This window comes from Phoca vitulina, unplaced genomic scaffold, assembly GCF_004348235.1.
Source record: "Phoca vitulina isolate PV1807 unplaced genomic scaffold, GSC_HSeal_1.0 scaffold3, whole genome shotgun sequence".
NCBI lineage: Eukaryota > Metazoa > Chordata > Mammalia > Carnivora > Phocidae > Phoca > Phoca vitulina.
Genome location: NW_022589706.1, coordinates 57,773,407 through 57,795,316, shown reverse-complemented (window position 1 = coordinate 57,795,316; position 21,910 = coordinate 57,773,407). Strand labels below are relative to the sequence as shown.

General features: G+C 43.7%; 2 protein-coding genes across 7 annotated transcripts in view; both read right to left on the bottom strand.

Annotated features, from left to right (window-relative positions):
* ANXA3 (annexin A3) overlaps positions 1 to 5,108 on the bottom strand; it is a 51,380-nt gene extending 46,272 nt beyond the window's left edge. For both annotated transcript variants that reach the window (XM_032400607.1, XM_032400608.1), the window contains exons 1-2: positions 4,937 to 5,108; positions 2,344 to 2,395 (exon numbers count right to left, since the gene is read on the bottom strand). In XM_032400607.1, the coding sequence (XP_032256498.1) occupies positions 2,344 to 2,358 (15 nt within the window). In that variant the 5' untranslated portion in view covers positions 2,359 to 2,395; positions 4,937 to 5,108. The remainder of the gene's footprint in view (positions 1 to 2,343; positions 2,396 to 4,936) is intronic.
* An 8,606-nt stretch (positions 5,109 to 13,714) lies between these two features.
* FRAS1 (Fraser extracellular matrix complex subunit 1) overlaps positions 13,715 to 21,910 on the bottom strand; it is a 404,790-nt gene continuing 396,594 nt past the window's right edge. For 4 of the 5 annotated variants that reach the window (XM_032400602.1, XM_032400606.1, XM_032400605.1 and 1 more), the window contains 2 exons: positions 21,257 to 21,403; positions 15,847 to 19,688 (listed from right to left, as the gene is read on the bottom strand). In XM_032400602.1, the coding sequence (XP_032256493.1) occupies positions 19,095 to 19,688; positions 21,257 to 21,403 (741 nt within the window). In that variant the 3' untranslated portion in view covers positions 15,847 to 19,094. Of the gene's footprint in view, positions 15,827 to 15,846; positions 19,689 to 21,256; positions 21,404 to 21,910 lie in introns of those variants that run through there. The other variant, XM_032400603.1, reaches the window with a different exon arrangement.

Below are 21,910 nucleotides of genomic sequence, written 5' to 3'. Positions count from 1 at the left end.
GTCAGCTGACCAACTAATTGGAGAGCCTGACTTATGTCGATTTACTAATGGACTAGGACGAGAGGAGAATTTTCTTTTTTAACACCAGCATTTTGGAGAGATGCTTTTTTTTTTTTTTTTTTCCATCTGACTCTACTAAGTATCCATTAGCAATAATCACACCTCGGATAAACCTCATTGGCTAAGATACTGCCACTGTGCAAAGCTCTACTAAGTATCCATACTAGCAGGGGGAATTTTAGACCTGGAAAGAGGACAGCTTGGCCTCCTGGCCAATGGTAAGGGAATAACCTGGGGCCAAGAAAACCTCGCAGCAGCACACCTCCCACAAACACCACCCATACCTTGGGCTGGTATATCTCCATACAAGTTATTCTTTAAGCCTTTCTGTCCCTCACTCAAGAAATGTAATGTATGTTCATCATTAACAAAAAAATTAGGGCATGGAAGGTGATGCACTGAAAAATAAATGTGCCCTTGCTCACAGTTCTGCCTTTCTAGAAAGTTTTCATGTAATATAGTCTTTTTATGTATATACATAAATATATGTAAATACATAAATATATATACATGTATATACATAAAGACCATATACATGTATATGTATATACATATACATATAAATTGTATTATGTGTGTGTGTGTGTATATATATATATATATTTTTTTTTTTTTACTTTCTTTTAAACAGAATCATCAGAGCCTGGGTGGCTCAGTCATTAAGCGTCTGCTTCGGCTCAGGTCATGATCTCAGGGTCCTGGGATCGAGCCCTGTGTCAGGCTCCCTGCTCAGCAAGGAATCTACTTCTCCCTCTGCCTCTGCCCCTCCCCTCGTTCGTGCTCTCTCTCTCTCCAGAATAAATAAAAATCTTTAAAAAATTAAAAAAATAAACAGAATCATTCTCTACATACTATTCTGTAACTTGATTTTTTTCATTGATTAACATATCTTTGGACATTTTCTTATGTCAATATATAGGGAACTGACCCCCTTGTTCCCCACTTTTTTTTAACGACCACATAAAAATGGCTGTAAGCTGGGGGCACCTGGGTGGCACAGTCAGTTGAGCACCCGATTCTTGGTTTGGGCTCAGGTTGTGATCTCAGGGTCGTGAGACCCAGCCTGGTGTTGGGCTCCGTGCTCAGCACAGAGTCGACTTGGGACTTTCCCTCTCCCTCTGTCCCCCTCCTCAAATAAATAAATAACTATTTAAAAAATGGCTGTAGGTTACAAATGAGTAATTTAATAATTTCATGCCCATTTATGCTGGCCATTTATGCTGTCTGCATATTTTCATTAATACAAATGAATGTCTTTAGGCCTATATTTTTTCAGCCTTATGCAAGTGTATCAATAAGATAAATACCCAGAAATGGAATAACTGGTTAAAGGGGGTGTGCATGTAAACATTGATAGATATCACCAAAATGCCATCCAAAAGTGTGCCAGGTTTTGTCTCCCATGATCAGAGTATGAGAGTGCTTGTCTTGCCCACAGACTCTGCAATACTGGTCTCATTATGTGTTTTTTTTTCAGCTCTACCAATTCTCCGGTAGAAATGGTTTCTCATTGTGTTATTCATGTTTCTTTATTTCCTAGTGAGTGATCACATCTTTTCATGTGTTTGTGGGACATTTGTAATTCTTTTCATGTCCTATTCATGTCTCTGACAAATTTCCATCAAGTTTTTTTTATTGATTTATTCAAGTAATTTTTATGTTAAGAAAATAAGTTTTTTGTCTGATGTGCTCCAAATATTTTTTTCCCTGTGGGTTGTCTTCTGACTCTACTAATAGTGTTATTTTGTGGTCATAAATCATAAGTTTATATGTAGTTAAGTAGATCATTATTTTTCTTTTAGGCTTTTGGTTTGTGTCATAGTTGTAACTGCTGTCCCTACTCCATGATTATTTTTAACATTCACCCATATTTTGTCTCTTTCATTTCAGATTTTATCCATCTAAAATGCATTTTAATGTAAGAAGGGGGAAGGAATATAGATTTACTTTTTTCCCAAATGGCTAGAAATTTTCCTAACATTATTTGTTGAATAAGCCATCTTTTCATGATATGAAATGTTATCCTTATCACATAATAAACTCCCAAATCACCTACTAAATTTACTCTGTTATTCACCTCTACTCTGGTGTCATCACAAATTATTTTAACTATGTACCTCTATGATACATGTTCATATTTTATTATTTTTAGATATCCCCTTGCTTTTTTGGCATGTTATATTTTCAAATGAACCTTTTATCAACTTCTTAATATTTTGACTTTTTGTATTTTGATTTGACTAAGATAAGTTACTGTATTGTGAAGGCTTGAGTTTTACTTACCCAGATAGAAGCCATGATATTCCACCTTTGCTTGAGTTGAGATCAGACGAACCTATTAAAAGAAAAAAATTACTAAACAGAATAAATCTGGGATTCAGAATACAATAATCTCAGAATAACCCTAATCTTTAATCCAGAAAATAGAAGTCAACATTCAAAGAGACCATCTCAGTAAGATGATGTGTCTCTAGCATCAAGTACCCTCTTTGCTAAACAAACATGTACTGAGCACCCACTATGTACAAGGGACTGTGCTGGACCTGGGAAGGGGTCAAAACAAGAGAGAAAAAAAAATCACTGTACTTAAGGGGTTTACAAATATGTTTCCTGGAAAGCAAATTCTTGACTCGTTTAAAAATCCAATAGAACTATGTTGATTACCGCGTTCTTTTAACCAGGACAGATACCATCCTAGGGAACAACAGAAAAAGAAATTGTCTCCCCGGACCCCATCCCCAAACAAATTTTAGCTGGCTTCAGTTGGATTCTTTGTGTTTGACTGTGATATCTCCATTTACATTTTACAAGGCTCCAAGCCTACAGCCTGTTATAAACACACATGCCTGCTCTTTGAGGAGGCAGTCCGGTTCCTGGTAGGGCCCAGAGGTAAAAAGGGCAATTCTTTGGTGGAGCCCTATTGGGAACCCAGGCACTTTTCCTATGTAGACATTATTCAAACATGCTGGCATATCTCCAGGGTTGATTTAGAAATGCAAGTCACTCCCACCAATCCTGGGAACAAAATATTCTAAAAATTCAACGATAGCCCCAGAACAAAGATCAGTAGGAAATTACACTAGTAGTCTCTGGAATTATTTAGCCTGATTTTCTCAGGCCCTCTGTAGCCTAGGGCAGTGGGCTTTCTAGTTACCACGTCTACCATTACATCCCTCCAGATAGACAGTGGATACAAGGTGTCACTAGTTCTCACTTTGCCTCTGAAAGCTCAATCTCCTTGAGCTTCCGTTTCCTCATCTGCAGAAAGGGAAGAGGAGGGCTGCTGAAATCATATGTATAATAATATCAGCTAGGATTCTGAGTTCTTACCATGTGCCAGGTCATATAAAAAGCACTAGAAGGTTAATTTCACAAGGCTTTTTGTCATATTAGTTCACTGGGGCATAGAAGGCACTAAAAAAAATACTGAATGAATGAAAGAATGATTTAATATAAGCCTCACAACAATCTAGGGAGCGAGGTGTCATTAAGAACATCTCCACTTTACATATAAAGAAGCTGGGGCACAGAGAAGGTACAATAATGTTTTAGCCACACAGCAAGTAAGTGTCCCCCTACAGAATCTGGACAGTCACACTCCAAAGGTATGAAGTTAACTCCCATGCTCTGCCTTACCCAAGGGCCTGCCCCATACATTGTCACAGCTGATGCGCAATATGTGTTGATCCAGTATAATTTGTAAATTATTAACAATTATTATTGATTTAAATGTTAAGAAGAAATCACTCCACAGTGGGGGCCAAATGACCTTACAACAGAACTTTAAACATCCTTTTCAGAAAGGGATTCGAGCATCTACATCATTTTCTTTACTTCATCCTCCCTCCCTATTTCTCAACAGATGGCTCTCTACACGACCACTACAGCTCTGAGAACAAGATTCTGGGTGTCTTTACATCTTTAAACTCCCTTTCTCGTCAGTCTGTCGCTTTCTGCCTTCATGAAGCCAGTGGGGATATCTTTGGAGAAAAACGTTTAAATGAGTTACATTTTTTATGATGTTGATAAAACAAGTTGTAAATATAGCTCTCCCCAAGGGCAGAGTCTTGCTGTCTGTGCAGAACACAAATCCTGGGGCAGAATTTCTGTCCAGCAGTGTAACTCCTTATCAGCAGCCAGAGGGGCCTACAGCGGACCCGGGCCTCTGGGACCCTGCACAAACCAGTTTCCTATATATGGTCATTTGCAATCAAGGACTCAGATTCCCCACCTGCTGACTCAAATGCCAGTGGGATGAATCATGAGTCGTGGCTGCCACTCTGTTGCAATCAAAGAAAAGGTGAGTCTTTTCTAAGGAAAAGCCAACTTCTCAGATTCCCAACGCTCAGTATCTAAATACACTTTTCTTCTACCACCAAAAAAAAAAAAAAAAAAAAAAAAAAATTAAACGAAATAAAATAAATGATCTCCCTTAAGAGGAGCAAATGCTCACAAGGATGAGTGGGGTGCCAAGTCCTCCGAAGGAGCTCGAGCCAGCCCCTCCTGATTCGCCAGGGACCCAAAGGACAGTTGTGACTCCCTGCTCTGTTTCTGTCCCCAAGACGTTTAGGGCTGGGGAGGCTGAGATGGCCAGCTGGTTCCCTAAAAGTGAAGGGTCTCGGGCCGGACAGCGGGGTGTCAGTCTGCGCCCCGCCCTCACCATAGCTGGGTGACCCTCCCAGGGCGCACTACGTTTGCTCCTCTGGGCCTCAGTTTCCTCCATTCTGAAATGGGGGACGTGGACTCTCTGCCGCCGAACCCCCGCGGCCCGCTGGTCTGCGGCGTGGGCCGCGCTCCCGGGGAAGTGGGCCCGGTGCCCGCCACCGCTCTCAGCCGCCCGGCAGCCGCGGGCGACTCGCCGCGAGGCCGATCTTACCTGCAGTGCGGCCGAGGGACCTGGCGTGCGGGAGAACGGCGAGAGAGAGAGTGCACCCCGGCCGCCGCCGCTCCGCGCCGGCTGGGCCCGCGCCCGCGACCGCACCCTTCCTCCCGCCCCTCCCCCGGCCTCCCGGCTCCACCTGACCCACGCCCGGGGCCCTGGGAAAGGCAAGCCGCGCCCCTCGGCCGCCGGGGCTCCACGGCTGTACCCTCGCGCCGCAGCCCTCCGCTTTCCGGGGGGTGCAAAAGTAAATGCTTTGTGCCAGGCACAGTTCTAAAGTCCTTACGAGGAGGCCCTCATTTAAATCTTGCAACAGCCCTATACGGTAGATACAGGTTTCTCGGGTATCCGAAAGTAGAGTTCCTGGGAAGCCTTTCCTAAGCTGAAATGGCGTGAAGTGAAGAAAAGATCACCATTAATTTATATGGAAAAAAACTTTTGGGCATTCCCAGACCACACACCCCCACCGCCCCCAAATAACCTCTCTTAGGCTTTTCTGATACTTTAGACACATCTTGCCAGCAGATGGAAAAATACATCAAAATACAGCACAGGTGCTCATAGATCCAGTCCTCAGCTATGGTGACTTGATGCTGAGATGCTCAGTGTCATCCTGGGGAAAGGAGGGCGCCCACCATCCTGGGTGGCTCAGTCGGTTCAGCGTCTGCCTTCGGCTCAGGTCATGATCCCGGGCTCCTGGGATCTAGTCCTGCACACATCAGGCTCCGTGCTCCGCGGGGAGTCTGCTACTCTCTCTGCCCCTCCCCCGAGCTTGTGCGCGTGCAATTTATTTATTTTAATAAATAAATAAAATCTTTAAAAAAAATCCTGGGGGAAGGAGCTTGGGGGGCGCTCTGGCTAGAGGTGTCTGCTCCCTTTATAATGAATGCCTGCTGCTAAACAAACGCCCAAGACTTTTCGATTTTGCCTTTTTTCCTTTCTTCTTTCAGTTGGCAAAAGCAGGTACTAATAATGTAGGTATTTAGTGACAGCGAAGAAGCCTAACAGGCACTTTGGAAAGTCGGGGGATACCTGTACTGTGATTACCCACATTTTATAAATGAGGAAACCTAGACAGAGAGATTAAGTAACTTCAGCAAAGTCACACAAGGAGGAAATGGCAGAACTAGATTTTTGAACCCAGGTAGTTTTGTTGTTCCTCTGCTAAGCTCATTGGCTCTCTAGTAAGAGGATAGGAACCACAGACTTGGGGAGATAATAAGGTGGGAGGGCATTCTCAGCACCTGGAAGAATAAAACAATTGAAGGAGGCTAAAAACCAAAGCCCTGGTTGTATTCAGGGAATTGTGAGCAGTTGTGTGTTGAAGGATGTATAGAGAATGATAGAAGCTACCATTTATTGGGTATCAGGCATTGGACTCAGTACCTGATTGCATTCCCTCTTTTATCTTCAAGGCAACCCTAGGAGGTACTATTCTTCTCAGAATTTGCAGCAGAGGAAACAAGCTTAGAAAGGTCAAGTGATTTATCCAAAGCCACTTGAGTAAAAAGTGCCACAACTGGGACTCGGCACTGGCCTCAGCCCTTAGGTACCTTTCCTCTGGGCAGGGCTGGATCTTAAATGACACACTGCGGGTATTGGGGCATAATTTAGCAGTAGTAGGGAAGTACTGAAAGTGTTTGAGGGAGACTGGCAGACAGATCTAATTCATCCTCTAAAAAGATAGTTATGCAGGTTCCATAAACAAGGAATCAAAAGAGAGAAGAGAAAATTAAAATCCTATAGGGAGACTCTAGAGTCTCTGCTACTTGGACTTCAAAAGTGACAGTTAATTAGAGGTGGAATTAGGGCAACTGTGGCAGTTTGGGCTGTTGCAAGTGGGGTTTCACCGTCTTTGTCTTGCCTTCCACATTAGTGAAATGCAGTTGAAAGTGCAGGACTCCACAACAAAGGCCTGAGGGCAAGAGCAAAGGATGAAGGTCAGGATGGAACGGGCACTCTTTCCCAGAGAGAAGCAGGTGCCGCTCTAGGGCAGAGCCAATTCTAGGATTTGTTCAAGAGGCCGAGTTAGACAACAACCAAGAGGGCTGGGAACAACCTGACACGGGAACAATCAAGAAGAGCTGTATCTTAGTCCGTTCAGGCTACCATAACAGGCTCCCGTAGACTGGGTGCTTATAAACAACAAAACACTTATTTCTCACTGTTCCGGAGGCTGGGAAGTCCAAGATCAAGGCTCCAGCAGGTTTCAAGTCTGGTGAGGGCCCCCTTCCTGGTTCGAAGACAGTTGTCTTCTTGCTGTGGCTCACATGGCCTCAAGGGCAAGAGAGCTCTCTGGGGCCTCTTTTATAAGGGCACAGATCCCATTCATGACAGCTCTGCCCCCCTGACCTAATCACCCCGAAGCCCCCACCTCCGAATACCGTTGCTTTGGGAGGTAGGATTTCGATGTATTAGTTTTGGGGGGGACACAAAATTCAGACCATAGCAAGCAGCGTACAACAACACCCACAGTCTCCTCTTAAAAAGTTACTACATAAAATTTTTAATTGTGAAATATTTAAAGATACCAACAAGAATAAATATTATAATAATATTGACTACCCGTGTACTCATCACCCAGCTTTATCAAAGCTTAAACATTATTCATTTAGAATGTTTTCAAGATATTTTAAAAGATAAATGGAGGGGTGCCTGGGTGGCTCAGTTGTTAAGCATCTGCCTTCGGCTCAGGTCATGATCCCAGGGTCCTGGGATCGAGCCCCGCATCCGGCTCCCTGCTCGGCAGGAGGTCTGCTTCTCCCTCTTCCTCTGCACCCCCTGCTTGTGTTCTCTCTCTCGCTGTCTCTCTCTCTCTGTCAAATAAATAAAATATTTTAAAAATAAATAAAAATAAATAAAAATAAAAGCTAAATGGATACCATTGATGTTTCTTTTGTGCTCTTTTGGATCCATTTGCCTCCCTCTCTCTCCAGAGATAACCCAACAATAAATTCAGTGTTCTTATTTTTGTGCATGTTGTTATACTTGTTTCTTTTTTAAAAATTTTTATTTATTTATTTGACAGAGAAACAGAGAGAGCACAAGCACGGGGAGTGGCAGAGGGAGAGGGAGAAGCAGGTTTCCCGTTGAGCAGGGAGCCCAATGTGGGGCTCGATCCCAGGACCCCAAGATCACGACCCGAGCTGAAGGCAGACGCCCAACTGACTGAGCCACCCAGGTGCCCCTATACTTGTTTCAAAATATCTATATAGCCATAAATATTACCTAATACTGTTTAGCAGGTTTTTAAACTTTAAATAAATGATATCATGATGTATTTTCTTCCACTAGCTTTCTGTTCAATGGTAGCCGCTCTAGTAGCTACAGTCATTTTAACTGCTGCATTGTATTTCGTTTTATGACTACATCATGGTTTATTCATCATTCTTCTAATGATGGACATTACATTGTTTCAATATTTTTCTACTATGAATAATTCAGCAACGAACATTATTGTACATAGTTTCTTGTTCACAGGCGTGTGGGTTGATGACATTATCACTTGAAAATAAAGTAAGGAAAGAAAAAAGAGAAAACACTTGAATGCTTGGTACAGGTGGTTACTAGGAGAAGTTATGAATAGGCTTGCAGATTAGGTGACTTCAAAGAGTTTTTAAATGGGACAGAATCGTGAAAAAGTTTGAGAGGATGGGCAAATGTATCAGCTACTGCCACCATCGTGCTATATAACAAACCATCCTGAAATTCAGGGGCTTAAAAGAAGTCATTTATTCTCTCAGATCAGCAGGATGGCTGGGGTGGCTCTGCTTCATGTGTTCATTCTGAGTCCAGGCTAAAAGGGCAACAGCTACCTGGAGGAAACTCTTCTGGCGATGTGAGAGTGCAAGAGGGCACACTCAAATGCACAAGCACTTCTCAGGCCCTTGCTTGCACCGTGACTTCTAACATCCTATTGGACAAATAGGATCACCAATCCTATTGAGGGGGATGAGTGGGTGGGCAGAGAATAGTTCTGAACAGTAACCTAACCCATCTTAGCAGCATACAGAGAGGTGTTGAGGAGGGGTTGGGGTCTCCCAACATGGCCAAACGCTGTCAAATGGAACAAGGACAACTAGAGAGGTTCCTACATCCAATATTCAGGTCTGGGAACAGGTAGGAATATTGAAAGTCTCAAAATCCCAGGTGAGTGTTAGCCATGGAAATAAGACCTCCCGAGGAAAAAGAGCTCAACCAATAAACCATTAAATATTATTTTGGTCTTTGAAACAACAAAATAATCAACAATTTAGCTCACTTTTTTTTTTTAAGCACCAGCTATATGCCAGGCGCTGTTCTGAATGGGTTGTACACACCTTCTTATTTAACTTTCACCTCCACCAAATGAGGTAGGTCCTAGTATGTACTATTTCTAAGAGTTGCGTAAACTGTACAGTGTAAGATCCTGGGCCAAGGTCACATAGCCAGTAAATCATGTACTTAAGATTCAAACCCAGTCAACCCACTCCAAAGCTTATCTTAATCATGACAATGATAAATCTACACATAATGCCAAGAGGTTGACCCAAGGGGCTTCTGTGAGAATGAGGGGGAGGAGAAAGGACTATCAGGTAATCTAGGTGAAACCATTCTTTTATGTTCAAAAGCTCCACAGTTAGTCACATTCTCTAACAACAGAAACTGCCATTATTCATGACCCCTTGTTAGCTCAGTAGACAGGGAAAGAAATATAGATTAATTGCCTTTTATGGGTCCCTCCCATTTCTGGAAGTAAATCATTCAACAAAAGAGACCCATGTGCAAACTGTTGGTTGACATGCGACAGTAGGAGAGGGGCAGATGGTTTGGGTATTCTGACTTCTGTGGTTCAAAATTCTGTACCAAATTATGATGAACCTGTACGGTAGGCAAAATAATGGCCCAAAATAATGCCTGGGAACTTTAAATATGTTTTGTTACATGGCAAGGGAGAACTACGGTTGCAGATGGAATTAGGGTTGCTAATCAGCTGACCTTAATATAAAGAGATTATCCTGGAATATCAAGGTGGGCCAAGTATAATCACAAGGGTCCTTATATGGGGAAGAGGGAAGTGGAGGCTGAGCAGAGAGATAGCTCAACTGGTCATTGCTGGCTTTGAAGATAGAAGGGGGTGATAAGGGGCGCCTGGGTGGCTCAGTCGTTAAGTGTCTGCCTTCAGCTCAGGTCATGATCCCAGGGTCCTGGGATCGAGCCCCGCATCAGGCTCCCTGCTCTGCAGGAAGCCTGCTTCTCCCTCTCCCACTCCCCCTGCTTGTGTTCCTGCTCTCGCTATCTTTCTCTCTGTCAAATAAATAAATAAAATCTTTAAAAAAAAAAAAAAAAAGAAGGGTGTGATAATCCAAGGAATGCAGGGGGCCTCTAGAAACTGGATAAGGCAAGGAAATGGATTCTCCCTTGAAACCTCTAGACAGGACGTAGTCTGCCCACACTGCGATTTTAGCCTAGTGAGACCCATTTTGGACTTCTGACTGTAGTACTGTAAGATAATAAACTTGTGTCATTTTAAGCCACTAAGTTTATGGTAATTGGTTATGGCAGCAGTAAAAAGCAAATTCAGCACTCCTGTGGGCATGACCTCCACTGCTTGCCCCTTGCTTCTACCCTCCAAGCAGTGCAGGTAGATCCTCAAATCAGAGCCAAACAGTAATTGAATAAATCTGGTCATTGCTAAGAAAATTTAAAAGAGAACAGGAATAGTTGAACTTCCTCAGTTAATAAAACTGTCTTAAGATGGTTACATGGTTAAATTTTTTTTTTTTTAATTCCAAAAAGCTGTCTATCAAAGTCTTGGCTCTTAACCTCCCCACCCCCCACGCCCCTCATCCCCTCCACCCCCCTCACCCCCCCACCTCATCCCTTCAACTCACTGCTGCCCTCTTCAGGTAAGCACGTTCTTTCTTTAGTTTCTTGTATATTTTCATTGTTTTTTTTTTTAAATAAAATCAAGCCAAAGAAACACATTATTTCTTCCCTTTATTACACAAAGGTAGTATATTTTTATAGTTTTGTACCTTACTTTTCTCAATTAATTTATTGCTTTTTGATTAAAACAGAGGTGTGGATTTATTTTACTTAAAATTCATTGGTAAGTATTTCTTGACTGCACACTACCCGTAGGTGCTGTGGAAGATTAAAAGGAAATACTGTGACATAGTTCAGTTATCAATGAGTTTATAATCTAACTGAGGTCAAGACCAACTCCTGGGAAGCTAAAGTCAGTAATTTAAGATGCTTTATCATTTGTTACATATAATGTTAAATTCTGGGGGAAAAGACTTGTGGCTTTAGAAGAAAAGGGACACTAAAAGTTTGGGACAGTCAGGGAAGCAGGCAATGCAATCCGAATGATTTTAACATGATCATTTGAAAGAGATCTTACTTTCTTTTTCATTTGAAATTAGTGTGCCCTGTATTTCTCAATCACAACCTTACTGCCATTGCTATTATCCTGAGAAATATTTTAGTGAAAATATTAACTTGAAGAAAAGGATTAGAACTAATCGTCATTTAGATGCCGGCAAACTTTTGGTTTGGTTTATCTACAGTGACTTAAATGGTCAGAATGCCTTTTTTCTAGTCTTTCAGCAGGCTAATATGTGATGCCCTTTAAACAATACAGGGGCTACTGGGGCTCAGGAAGATCTCAAGCAGTGGTTCTCTGGTCTGGGACATGGGAACGCGTTACAAGTGCAAATTCCCTCAGACCTACCCCAGACCTACTGCTTTAATAAGCCCTGCAGGTGATTCTGATGCAGCCTAGAGCTTGAGGAGCACTGGTTTAAGAGGACATCCTTCCTTAAATGGAAGAGGAGCTGCATTGGGACAAACAGAGAAACAGCCTTGCTTAAGGAGCCGGTGCATGGGGAGTCCGCCAGATTCACAAATCTAAAGTGATGATGAGCTTTCTTCCGAGAGAGAAGATGTGACGGTGTTCTGCCTTCCATTCTGCATTGTAACTCCTGACTCCCATTCAGAGGTTGCCACGATAAACTATTAAGTACCACCTCCTCCTGGAAAATTCTGGGATTAGCATAGTGGCAGGAGGCGGATATTTATTGAGAACCTATTATTTATGCCAGACATTGAGCAATGCCTTTGCAGAGACGGTCTTATTTCACACTTACTAGCCAGTTTCGATTCGGTGTGATTAGCTCTATTTTGCAAATACAGAGACAGGCTCAGAGGGCTTGCGGAACGTGCACAGGTTGTGTTCCACGCAACCAGGAAGTAATAGGGCTGGATTTACATCCAGAAGGAAACGAGCAACAGGTGGTGGTAATGTAGGATTTATTTGAATTGTTTCAGGTTCAGGGTTTAATCTCTTTGGTTTCAGGATGGCAACTTTAAAACAAAACACACACTAACCATTTTTTGAATTGTTCTCATTGTAACAACTGCTCAGTTACCATCTTTTAGACTAGAATCATGCTATGGCATGATTATAAAGCTAGTATTTTTTTCCTCAAAGGATGAATTTTCTCAGAAGGAAATGTTGGATGATAATAATGATAAATATTAGGATCTCAGAAACCACGTTTGTAGTCATTCAGAAAAAGAATGCAGAAAAGATTATTTGATGACATTTTCACCATTCTCAATACATAGAACTACTTTATAGTTCTAGAAGCAGCTAATTTTTCCTATATCTTGTCCCTCTCCTATTTAAATAGAACAATTTGCGAGTCAAATATAAGATTTTACATCAAAGTTATTGAGGTATATTCAAAATACATGCTAGAATGGGAAGCAAAAACTAATAAAAGGAGATTTAATTGACTGAGTGGTTGTAGATACTAAATGTTTGCTCTTACAGTGGTGTGCTGAGGCTGGCTTGACATGCAAAAGTGAATTGCTACATTTTTAGGAATTTTGCAAGCAAACACAGCCATTACTAAGCACTGTATTAAATAAACACAATCGTGGGGCAACTGGGGGGCTCAGTCGTTAAGCGTCTGCCTTCAGCTCAGGTCATGATCCCAGGGTCCTGGGATCGAGCCCCACATTGAGCCCCATATCAGGCTCCCTGCTTGGTGAGGAGCCTGCTTCTCCCTCTCCCTCTGCTTGTGCTCTCTGTCAGATAAATAAATAAAATCTTTAAAAATAAATAAACACAATCAAATAAATTATATTAAAAATGAAGACACCCAAACTTCCTAATTATTTTACACTTTACTATTCTTGATCCTCTTGAAGCTATTTATGTCTAGTACATCTGTGTAGTAGAAATGCTGTATAAAGTTGTGTTCCTGTGCGTCTCTCCCCAACTCCACCTTGAGGGAAATTGTGGTGGTAGGTTGATTGGCCATGGTGGGGCGTACACAACAGAAAAACCAGCAAATGCTACAAATCAGGCCTCTCCTGACTCCAAACGCTGGTGTGAAACATTTATCAGTATGCCGCTGATAACAATAGGCAAATTTAAAATGAAGACATGATCTGAGTTCAAGTGTTTGTCTTTGATATATATCGGAAAACTATAGCCAAAATGGCACTGAATTTAAGGACTATATAAGAGTTCTGGCAGAAGAGAAAGAGCATACTCAAAGGGTTTAAAGAAAGAGTTTTTAAAAGGGACTATTTACAGGGATGCCTGGGTGGCTCAGTCGGTAAGTATCTGATTTCAGCTCAGGTCATGATCTCAGGGTCCTGGGATGGAGCCCTGCGACAGGCTCCCTGCTCAGCGGGGAGTCTGCTTCTCCCTCTGCCTCTGCCCGCCCCCCACTCATGCTCTCTCTCTGAAATAAATAAATAAAATCTCTCTGAAATAAATAAATAAAACCTTAAAAAGAATAAAAAGGGACTATTTACAGAGTGTAGGCAGGGTTACGTTAAAGGAATCCACACTGATGGTGAAGCCCCTAGGACTAGGAACAGGATGAAATCATTACTACCTTTATACTTGTAGGGCAAGGGAGGGATGCTGTTATAACTTTTTGAGAACTGGACTGTGGAAGAGGGGCTGTGGCTCAGGAGGGAACCAACCAGAACCACACATGGAGCAAGGCAGTGGGGAGAAGGGGGAGGGATAGACACACCTTAACTTCTCTCCATCAGTGTCTCCATTTGGCCAATCTCGACCAGAAGCCAAGGGCAAGGGAGCTTTGGAGAATCATTTCTGGAAAGTCGGTTTCCTAGAGCACAGACAGGGCAGAGGCTCTGTGTGGAGACAGAATAAGCAGCAAAGGGACTTTTGGGAGTCACTAGTACTGACCATGGGTTCATTCTGGACACATTCCTTAGTGAGGGACATTTAAGGGAGACATCTTGAAACTGGTTTTTAACGATTTATGAACATTCTCCCAGAGAGTGGGATTCTAGTAAACTTTCATAACTAACTGGTCTTGGAACTTGGTAGCCTTAAACCAAAATGAGTCAGGGGTAAAACTGCTAGCTTTTCTCTTTGTTTGTTTTAGAGAAAGTTGCAGGGTGGGTCTATTTTATTGTATAAATCAAGTGACCACAGTTTTCATGACAAGCATTAAATCCAAGTTATAGGAGCTTTGGACCATTTTTAAACACCACTTTGTGCCCATGAAGGCCTTCTGGCCAAGACCTGAAATCCTGGTTTTCATCTGGAACTTGCAAAGAAAATCAGCCAGGACAATGACCTATGACTCTCTCCTAGGGCTGTCATGAGGACCGCATGAGGCAGAAAACATAAAGGAGTCATTGCTCTTGATTGCCCGATGTGCCTGATGTATTACTTGGAGCGTCCTGGGCTACTAGCTACTCTCAGGACACCATTCTAAAGGACTCCTAGTTAGAGTTCTCCCAGGCTCATTTGGGGCCAGAATCTATTATGCGATCATGGCATTTTAATATTAGGCTGAGACATACAAAACAACTGATACTGGACTATTTTTAACCAACAAAATCAACAATTATATGGCGCTGAACCTGGTGAGATATTCTCAGTATCGTCTCCTCTCCTGTTCCCACAATGTTTCTTCAAAACTTTCGTCGGTGAGGTGTTGCAAAATCTCAGTGAGAACTCATTTTCTGCCACTCATCCCCAAGTTTTCTAAATTTCATGCCTACGAAATTTCAGGTCTCAGGAAACTTTTTCATAGGCAATCCTAACGATTCAGAGATTGGTTCCTGATACAGCTTCTCTAGGAGCCAGAGAGAGATGTGTTCTGGGGCTTAGAGCTCCGCTGTTGGGCAAGGGACAATCACAGGAAACCTCAAGGAAGTGAAGTTTACACCAAGTCCCAGTAGTATCTACGGAAATCCCAAGCAGGGTTGTGGCCTCCTTTCCCCCAGATTTTATGAAAACATGCTTTCTCAAGTCTTGCTGAGTTTGCAAATGTGCCATGAAAAGGTGCCAACAGAACTCAGCTGATCAATGTCACTGGCAGTATTTTTTTTTTTTAAGTATACAAAGCAGCTCCCCAGGGGGGACAGGCACCCATGGCCAGGCTCGCAGAACGCTGAGACTGTGGGGCTCAGTCGCTTTCTGACTGTGCCATCGCCCCTTCACACGCCCATCAACTTACTAGAGCCTTGGTCGTCTCTCCAGGGTGAGTCAGGGACACTTCATAAATTTTTGTGAGTGCATAAAAGAACCTAGCCATTTTCACACTATATCAAGGATCCTAAGAGGGTTTGATGGTAATAAATACAGCATAAATAATCATCTTATTGTATCACGCATGGAGATTTGAATTATTCCTCTTCGTACTGGGGTTTCAACTGATTGCAGAAGATGAGCTAAGATGATCTGGGGCTGTGTAATTTCTTCTTCATCTGGCTCATAGCTCGGTCCATGTGTGTCTTAGATTCAACCCTTTCAGGCAGGTTTTCTCCAAAGAACTTTGCCTCAGATTTCAGAATGATTTTGCCAAATCAAAGGTGATGTCTTATGTTAATGAGAGCAGTAACCTAAAAAGAACATGGCAAAAAAAAAAAAAAAAATGCAACCAGACTGTCATTTATTAATACAAATTTATATAGTGGCATATGCTATTGGAGAAATCAGAAATTCATTACACACAAATTGGTATTAGAAATACAAAGATTATTTGAGTCAAGAAATCAGGTTGACAGCACCACAAATGTTTCACTCAGTCTGAGCATGTGTGTCCTATCCAAGAACAATGAACACCTACAGGACACTGAAACTAAATGTCCTAAGACTGTGCAAACACATTCCAACACGACTTCCACACCCAGGCGCGGAGTCTGCAGGCAGCCTCCAGGAGGCCCGGGGATCATAATAGGACAGCGAGGCAGAAAAAAGTCGCAGACTCCTCGCTTTCAACCTTCACAGCAAGTGGGGGAGAGCAAACAGCAACCCCGGAGGGCTTCTTGTTCCTCCTGACCTAATGACACGGTATAGAAGATTAGTAAAACACACACAAGGCATTAGTGAGCAAGTTAGAGAAATTGAAAGGAGGGCTTTGACTGAAATATAATCCTGCAGCGGTCACCAAATTATCGGATTCCTGCTATGAAATAGAAAACATAAACAAAATGAGAAACTGTATCAAAGGAGTAAATCTCAGCTTCACACCTCTTAACACTTCCTATTTAATAAGTGTGCATCCACTGAAGAAGTACGAGCATTCAAAAAAGTATCCGTAGTCGGGGGGAAGAGCAGGAAGGGAGGGAGGTGGGAATAGTCCCAGGCTTTCCTCTCACACAGAGAGCTCACGGTCTCATGGTCCTCCCGGGATGTTGTCCTTGTCGCTCAAGACCACGTACATGGAAGCTGCTGAGAGCACTCGGAGGTCTCGGTCTCCATCTCTTCCTGTGTTAGCTTCACTCTGCGCATGTCTTCACTCTCCCCATGCACGTGTCCTCCTCGGCAGGAGTGGACGGGATGTGCACGAAGAATATCTGAGCAAAGGCAGCAGTGCCGCTTTAGTGTAGAAGCGTTCTGGCAAGTGGGAACAGGGATAAAGAACAGGCCAAATCAAAAGTTGCTCCGCAAATGATAGGCTTCCTGTCCTTGCAGAATTAGCATTAACCTTCCAGGTTGTTCTGGAGGAGATTCCACACCAGGCTGATGAGCTCTCCAGCCACGAGACACCAATTCTGGATGCTCCCGAGGCCGACACAGAAGTTCTGCCCCACACCGCCCAAGCTGGTCTCAAGGAGCACGTGCCCAGTCAGGAGTTTTGGGTTCTGGGCTCACCCCATTCCAGCCTCTCCTGAAAACTTCACTCACCCCAGAATGCTAAGTCAGGCTTTCCTCTAAATGTCCTGCTCTGGAGGCTGATTCACAGTTTCAACTTCTGCTAATACGTTCTTCTGATTTTTCTGTTCAGTCGTCCTAAGACCACTGCTAGATTCATGCCTATGTCACGTGGTGCTTCTTCGTTCCAATGAGGTTACTTATAATCCAAGCAGAAGAGGCAGTTTTGTTTTTGTGTTTTCCTATCTGCCCATGCAATCTCGCCACCAAAGTCTCTCACCTCCCCTTCCTGAATTGATTCCTCTACCATCCACCCATGCCTCCATTCACTTGTTTACCTAACAAATATTTCTGGAGTGCTCGTCCTGTGCAAGGCACTGCCGAGGAACCAAAGGCACGGCTCACAAGGTCCTCTTCTCAAGAGCTTGGCGTCTGGTAGAGATGCCGAAAACCGTTCATGGCTCACTCTTCCTAGCTTTCCAGAACCAAGGTGTTTGCAGTGTGGGATGTTCTCCCAGAGCCTGGGTCATTCTACGACTAATATGACACAGTATGCTGTTCTGCTGTTTGCTCAGCGGCTGTGCTGTGCCATGCATCAGGAGGAGAACACGTCTCTCACTCCTCGGTTATGAAATTGTGCCTGCATTTCAAAACAACATGACACGCATGCTTGTGTTTTTGCCAGTCAGGCAAAAGACGAAAAAGAAACACAAAAGCAAGCTGTGTGCACACTTCGTACAAAATCCCAAAGCTGCTATTCGAACACCGAATCATTTTAAAGCCATGTGTTTATGGCCTTGTCACGTGCTGATGTGGTAAAAATAAATGCGTGAGCTACCAGAAAAGAACCCCCCACAAAAGAGAAATCCCTGAAAACCTGTCCTGGGATCGGCGCCTTCTTCTGCTGTGAGCGTTGGTACTTTATCTGTTGTGAGTACTAGTTGGCATCTCTTAACTCAGATTTCACTCTGAGCGGGGCTTTCTCCTAATTGGCTTTATTCAAATGAATCACTTACTTTTCTGAAACCCCAGCAAAATACAAAACTCGCAGCTAGCAAGTACGCAGGCTTGTCTGCTATTGGACTGGGCAAAGCCTGGGGTGGCAGGAAAGTGTGGTGGGTTTTGTAAGCATGCATGGCCATGTGGAATAAAAAGGCCAGGTGCACTGATCTTGTTTTGCAGCATTCTCTGTCAGGGAGGATGTCCTGACATGTCCTTGGTGCAGTGTAAACCAATGGGGCACAAGGACATCCCCCTGGGCCTAGGGGGCCGTGCATCACTAATAGGGTCAGGCCCCTCCTCTGTCTGCCCTTCTGTTGGTGGGGGGTCTGCTGTGCCAGACTTCTGGCAGGGAGCTGTGCGATTTCTCCCGCAAGTTGTGGGACAGGGCTCTCATCTAGAGCACTTTGAAACCCCCAGGTGGAAAGGCTCTGGAAATGCAAAGGACAGTTAGAGGCCATGGCGGGCAGGCTGTCAAGCAGATACAATGAGCAAATATATAGGCTGTGCTGATTAGCAGGATTTTGAATGGAATCGGAGCATCGGCAATCCAAGTTCTGCTGCCCGGAGGCCCAGGGAAAGCCCAAGTAGAAGAAAGCTGGAGGTGGGGGAGGAAACCAATGTCCCCCCAGCACCCCCCCGCCCCCCACCCCAGAGACCTGCCAGTGCACCTTCCCCAGTCTGCTGAGCCCCATGATCTAGCTGGAAAGTCTAAGCCCTGGCCAATACTGGAATACGTGCTTTCTAAGACCAGCCTTAGAGAAGGCGCAGTGTGTACCTGCTGACACTATTCAAGAGATCTCCCGAAAGACCTCTGCTCCGGAACTCTGGGGTCTCAGTGGTTCTTTGTTTAATGAGGTAGCTCAGTTGTGAGTTGATGTGTGTGATGTGTGCCTTCCACCACTCAAAGCTATAGTTTTCCCTTTTTAAACTGCAAGATTATAAAAATACCAGTATTTGACCCCCGTCTTTATAAAAATGATTTTAGAAAAAAATACACACAGGTCTCCTCCGTTAAACTTCCGTTCCATCCTGTAAGTTGTTGTGAACTCTGACTTCCAGATTCAGTTTTTTCACCTTAGCCCCTTTGAAGGCATAAGCCCCCTCGGCGTCACTCAGGACGTTGACGTTCCGCACGGTGCAGTAGTGTCTGTTCAAGTTCTTCTCCACCCTGTCCGGGCTCCTCTTGGACACATCCACCTTGGTGTTCAGAGGGTATTCCTCCAGAATGTCCTCTGTGGGCGGTTTCTTCCTCTGCTTCTGGCATTTCCTGGCGAGGAAACAAGCCACCAAAAGCCCCAGAAGCAGGAGCATAACAGCAGCGAGGGCACTGCCGATAGACGCCCCAGTCTGGGAGAGAGAAGCAGCCACCATGGGCTCTTGCATGTCGAGATTCAGGGACTTCATGTTGGTGCCATTCTTGACTTGGTCCCCTTCATTGTCATAGATGAGCGAATCGTCAAGGGTCAGACGGCCACTGGGGTCCACCAGGTCCCTTCGGTGGCGCCTCAGAGGCGCCGTGAGAGAGCGCTGGACCCGGGGCCCTGAGATGGTGTCAGGACCAATGATGTAGATCACCTGCAGGTACCACTGGTGTCCTGCTTCCACCTGCGGGAGGAGAGAGACAGAGAGACAAAGCACGCATGTCACTGTGGCCCACAGACCACTTCTTCACGAGGGAAATGGAATGACCGCGAGCCTTGATAAATGGTCTCACTGAAAGCATTAGCAGTGGTTGGTGTCTACGAGTCGAGAATTGAACCAAATATTATAGGTTCTATTTTATTTCCAAATTAGGGTCATCTTGGGCCAGCTACTCACATTTTTTTCTGTTTTCCTACCTGTGTATGGAAGAGCCCTACGAATTTATCTTTCATCTTTTCTTTAGCTAAGTAAATACTTAGGATTGTCAGTCTTTATTGATAGCAGTGAAGTATTAATAATCATGTTTATTCCCAGTGACCTTCAATTGTTTGTTATGCTAACTTACTATTATTGATGAACTTCAGCTACAGTCATTCAACAAATATCCACTAAACACCTACTCTGTGCATAATATGCAGATACATGACAAAAATTTCCTAAATCTGAACACTTCCTGGATCATCCCCTGAGCGGTTAAGTCATCAAGTATTTTATTGCCATTTCCTGTGCCCCCACTGAAATCCTCCATGGTTTTGAACTAACTTCTGAGCAATGGCGACAGTTCTGAAATCCAAGGTCATGGATTACTACTTGAAGACAGGAAAAAGTGGAATTTGATTGTGGAAGTTCATGTTTACTACTGGACTTAGAGTATTTTTGCTCATCAAATACTAGTAATTCTTGTTGTTCTAAATTGCTGTACTGTATTTATGACTTTGTTAAATGTTTTCCACATGCCAGTGAACATCAGCTGGTGTAGCATAGAGCTAAAAAGGCAGGCAATATAAAAGAGTTCAGGAAAATCCAGAGTACCATATGCACCCCTGACTCACACTATGACAAGTGACTATAAGCAAATTAAAGAATTTTATTATTGTAGGGGCGCCTGGGTGGCTCAGTCGTTGAGCGTCTGCCTTCGGCTCAGGTCATGATCCCAGGGTCCTGGGATCGAGCCCCGCATCGGGCTCTCTGCTCGGCCGGGAGCCTGCTTCTCCCTCTCCCACTCCCCCTGCTTGTGTTCCCTCTCTAGCTGTCTCCCTCTCTCTCTGTCAAATAAATAAAATAAAATCTTTAAAAAAAAAAAAAAAAAAGAATTTTATTATTGCTGTGGTCTATTGGGATGGGTGGTGAAAATCTGGGGTGAATGGGGGCGCCTGGGAGGTGCAGTCAGTTAAGCATCTGACTCTTGGTTTCTGCTCAGGTCAGGATCTTAGGGTTGTGAGATTCAGCCCTGCACCTGGCTCCGTGCTCAGCAGGGAGTCTGATTGAAATTCTCTCTGCCCCTCCCCCTGCTCATGTGTGCGCGCGCGCGCGCGCGCGCGCACGCGCGCTCTCTCTCTCTCTCTCTCAAATAAATAAATAAAATCTTAAAAAAAAATGGGGGTGAATGATAAGCTTAACACCAATAAAAAAGACCCGCCAGCAAGAATGCTATAAAAAGAGACTAATAGCCCACAGATAATGTCATCTTCCTTTTTGTAACTTTTAACGTGGCCTTGGTCCTATGCTTCTACTCTTTTCACCACACTCACCTTATAGAGTGCGTCTACTTTCAGGGTAAATCCATCCACACCTGGCATGCTACTGACCACATGGAAATCAGGCAACTCGGAAGCAAAGTGGGCCTCAAAGGGCACATCATGGAAGTACTTATCAGTTACTTCCGGCTGACTGCGGTCCTAGAATTTCAGAAAAAAAGAAACGAAAGGTTTAGAAAGATAGAACCACTGACCCGGCAGGTGGCAGTCACTGGGAGGAGAAAGGTACTCTCCACTCCTGCCTTGGGTTGGGTCAGGAGAGTACGTGCTGTAAAAGCCCTTTCCTTAAGTCAACCACTGCCTCTGGGCACCCACTGCTCTCTTCAAGGAAGGACACTTGGTGGATTCTGTGATCTCAAAGCTCAAAGAGTGGGGTAGCCTAGACAAATAATTCTCAGGCCATTTGGTCTCAGGACCCCTTACACACTTAAAAATCAAGGACCCCAAAAGTCTTATGTTTACATGATTTATAACTATCAATATTTACTCTATTTAAATTAACACTGAGAAATTAGAAAATACTCATTTTATAATTCATTTTAAAGTGGCAATGAAAAACCCACTGCATGTTAACATATGTAACATTTTTTTAGAGAAAATACCTATATTCACCCCCAGCTCCTCAAAGAGAGCTGGCATTGTTTTACA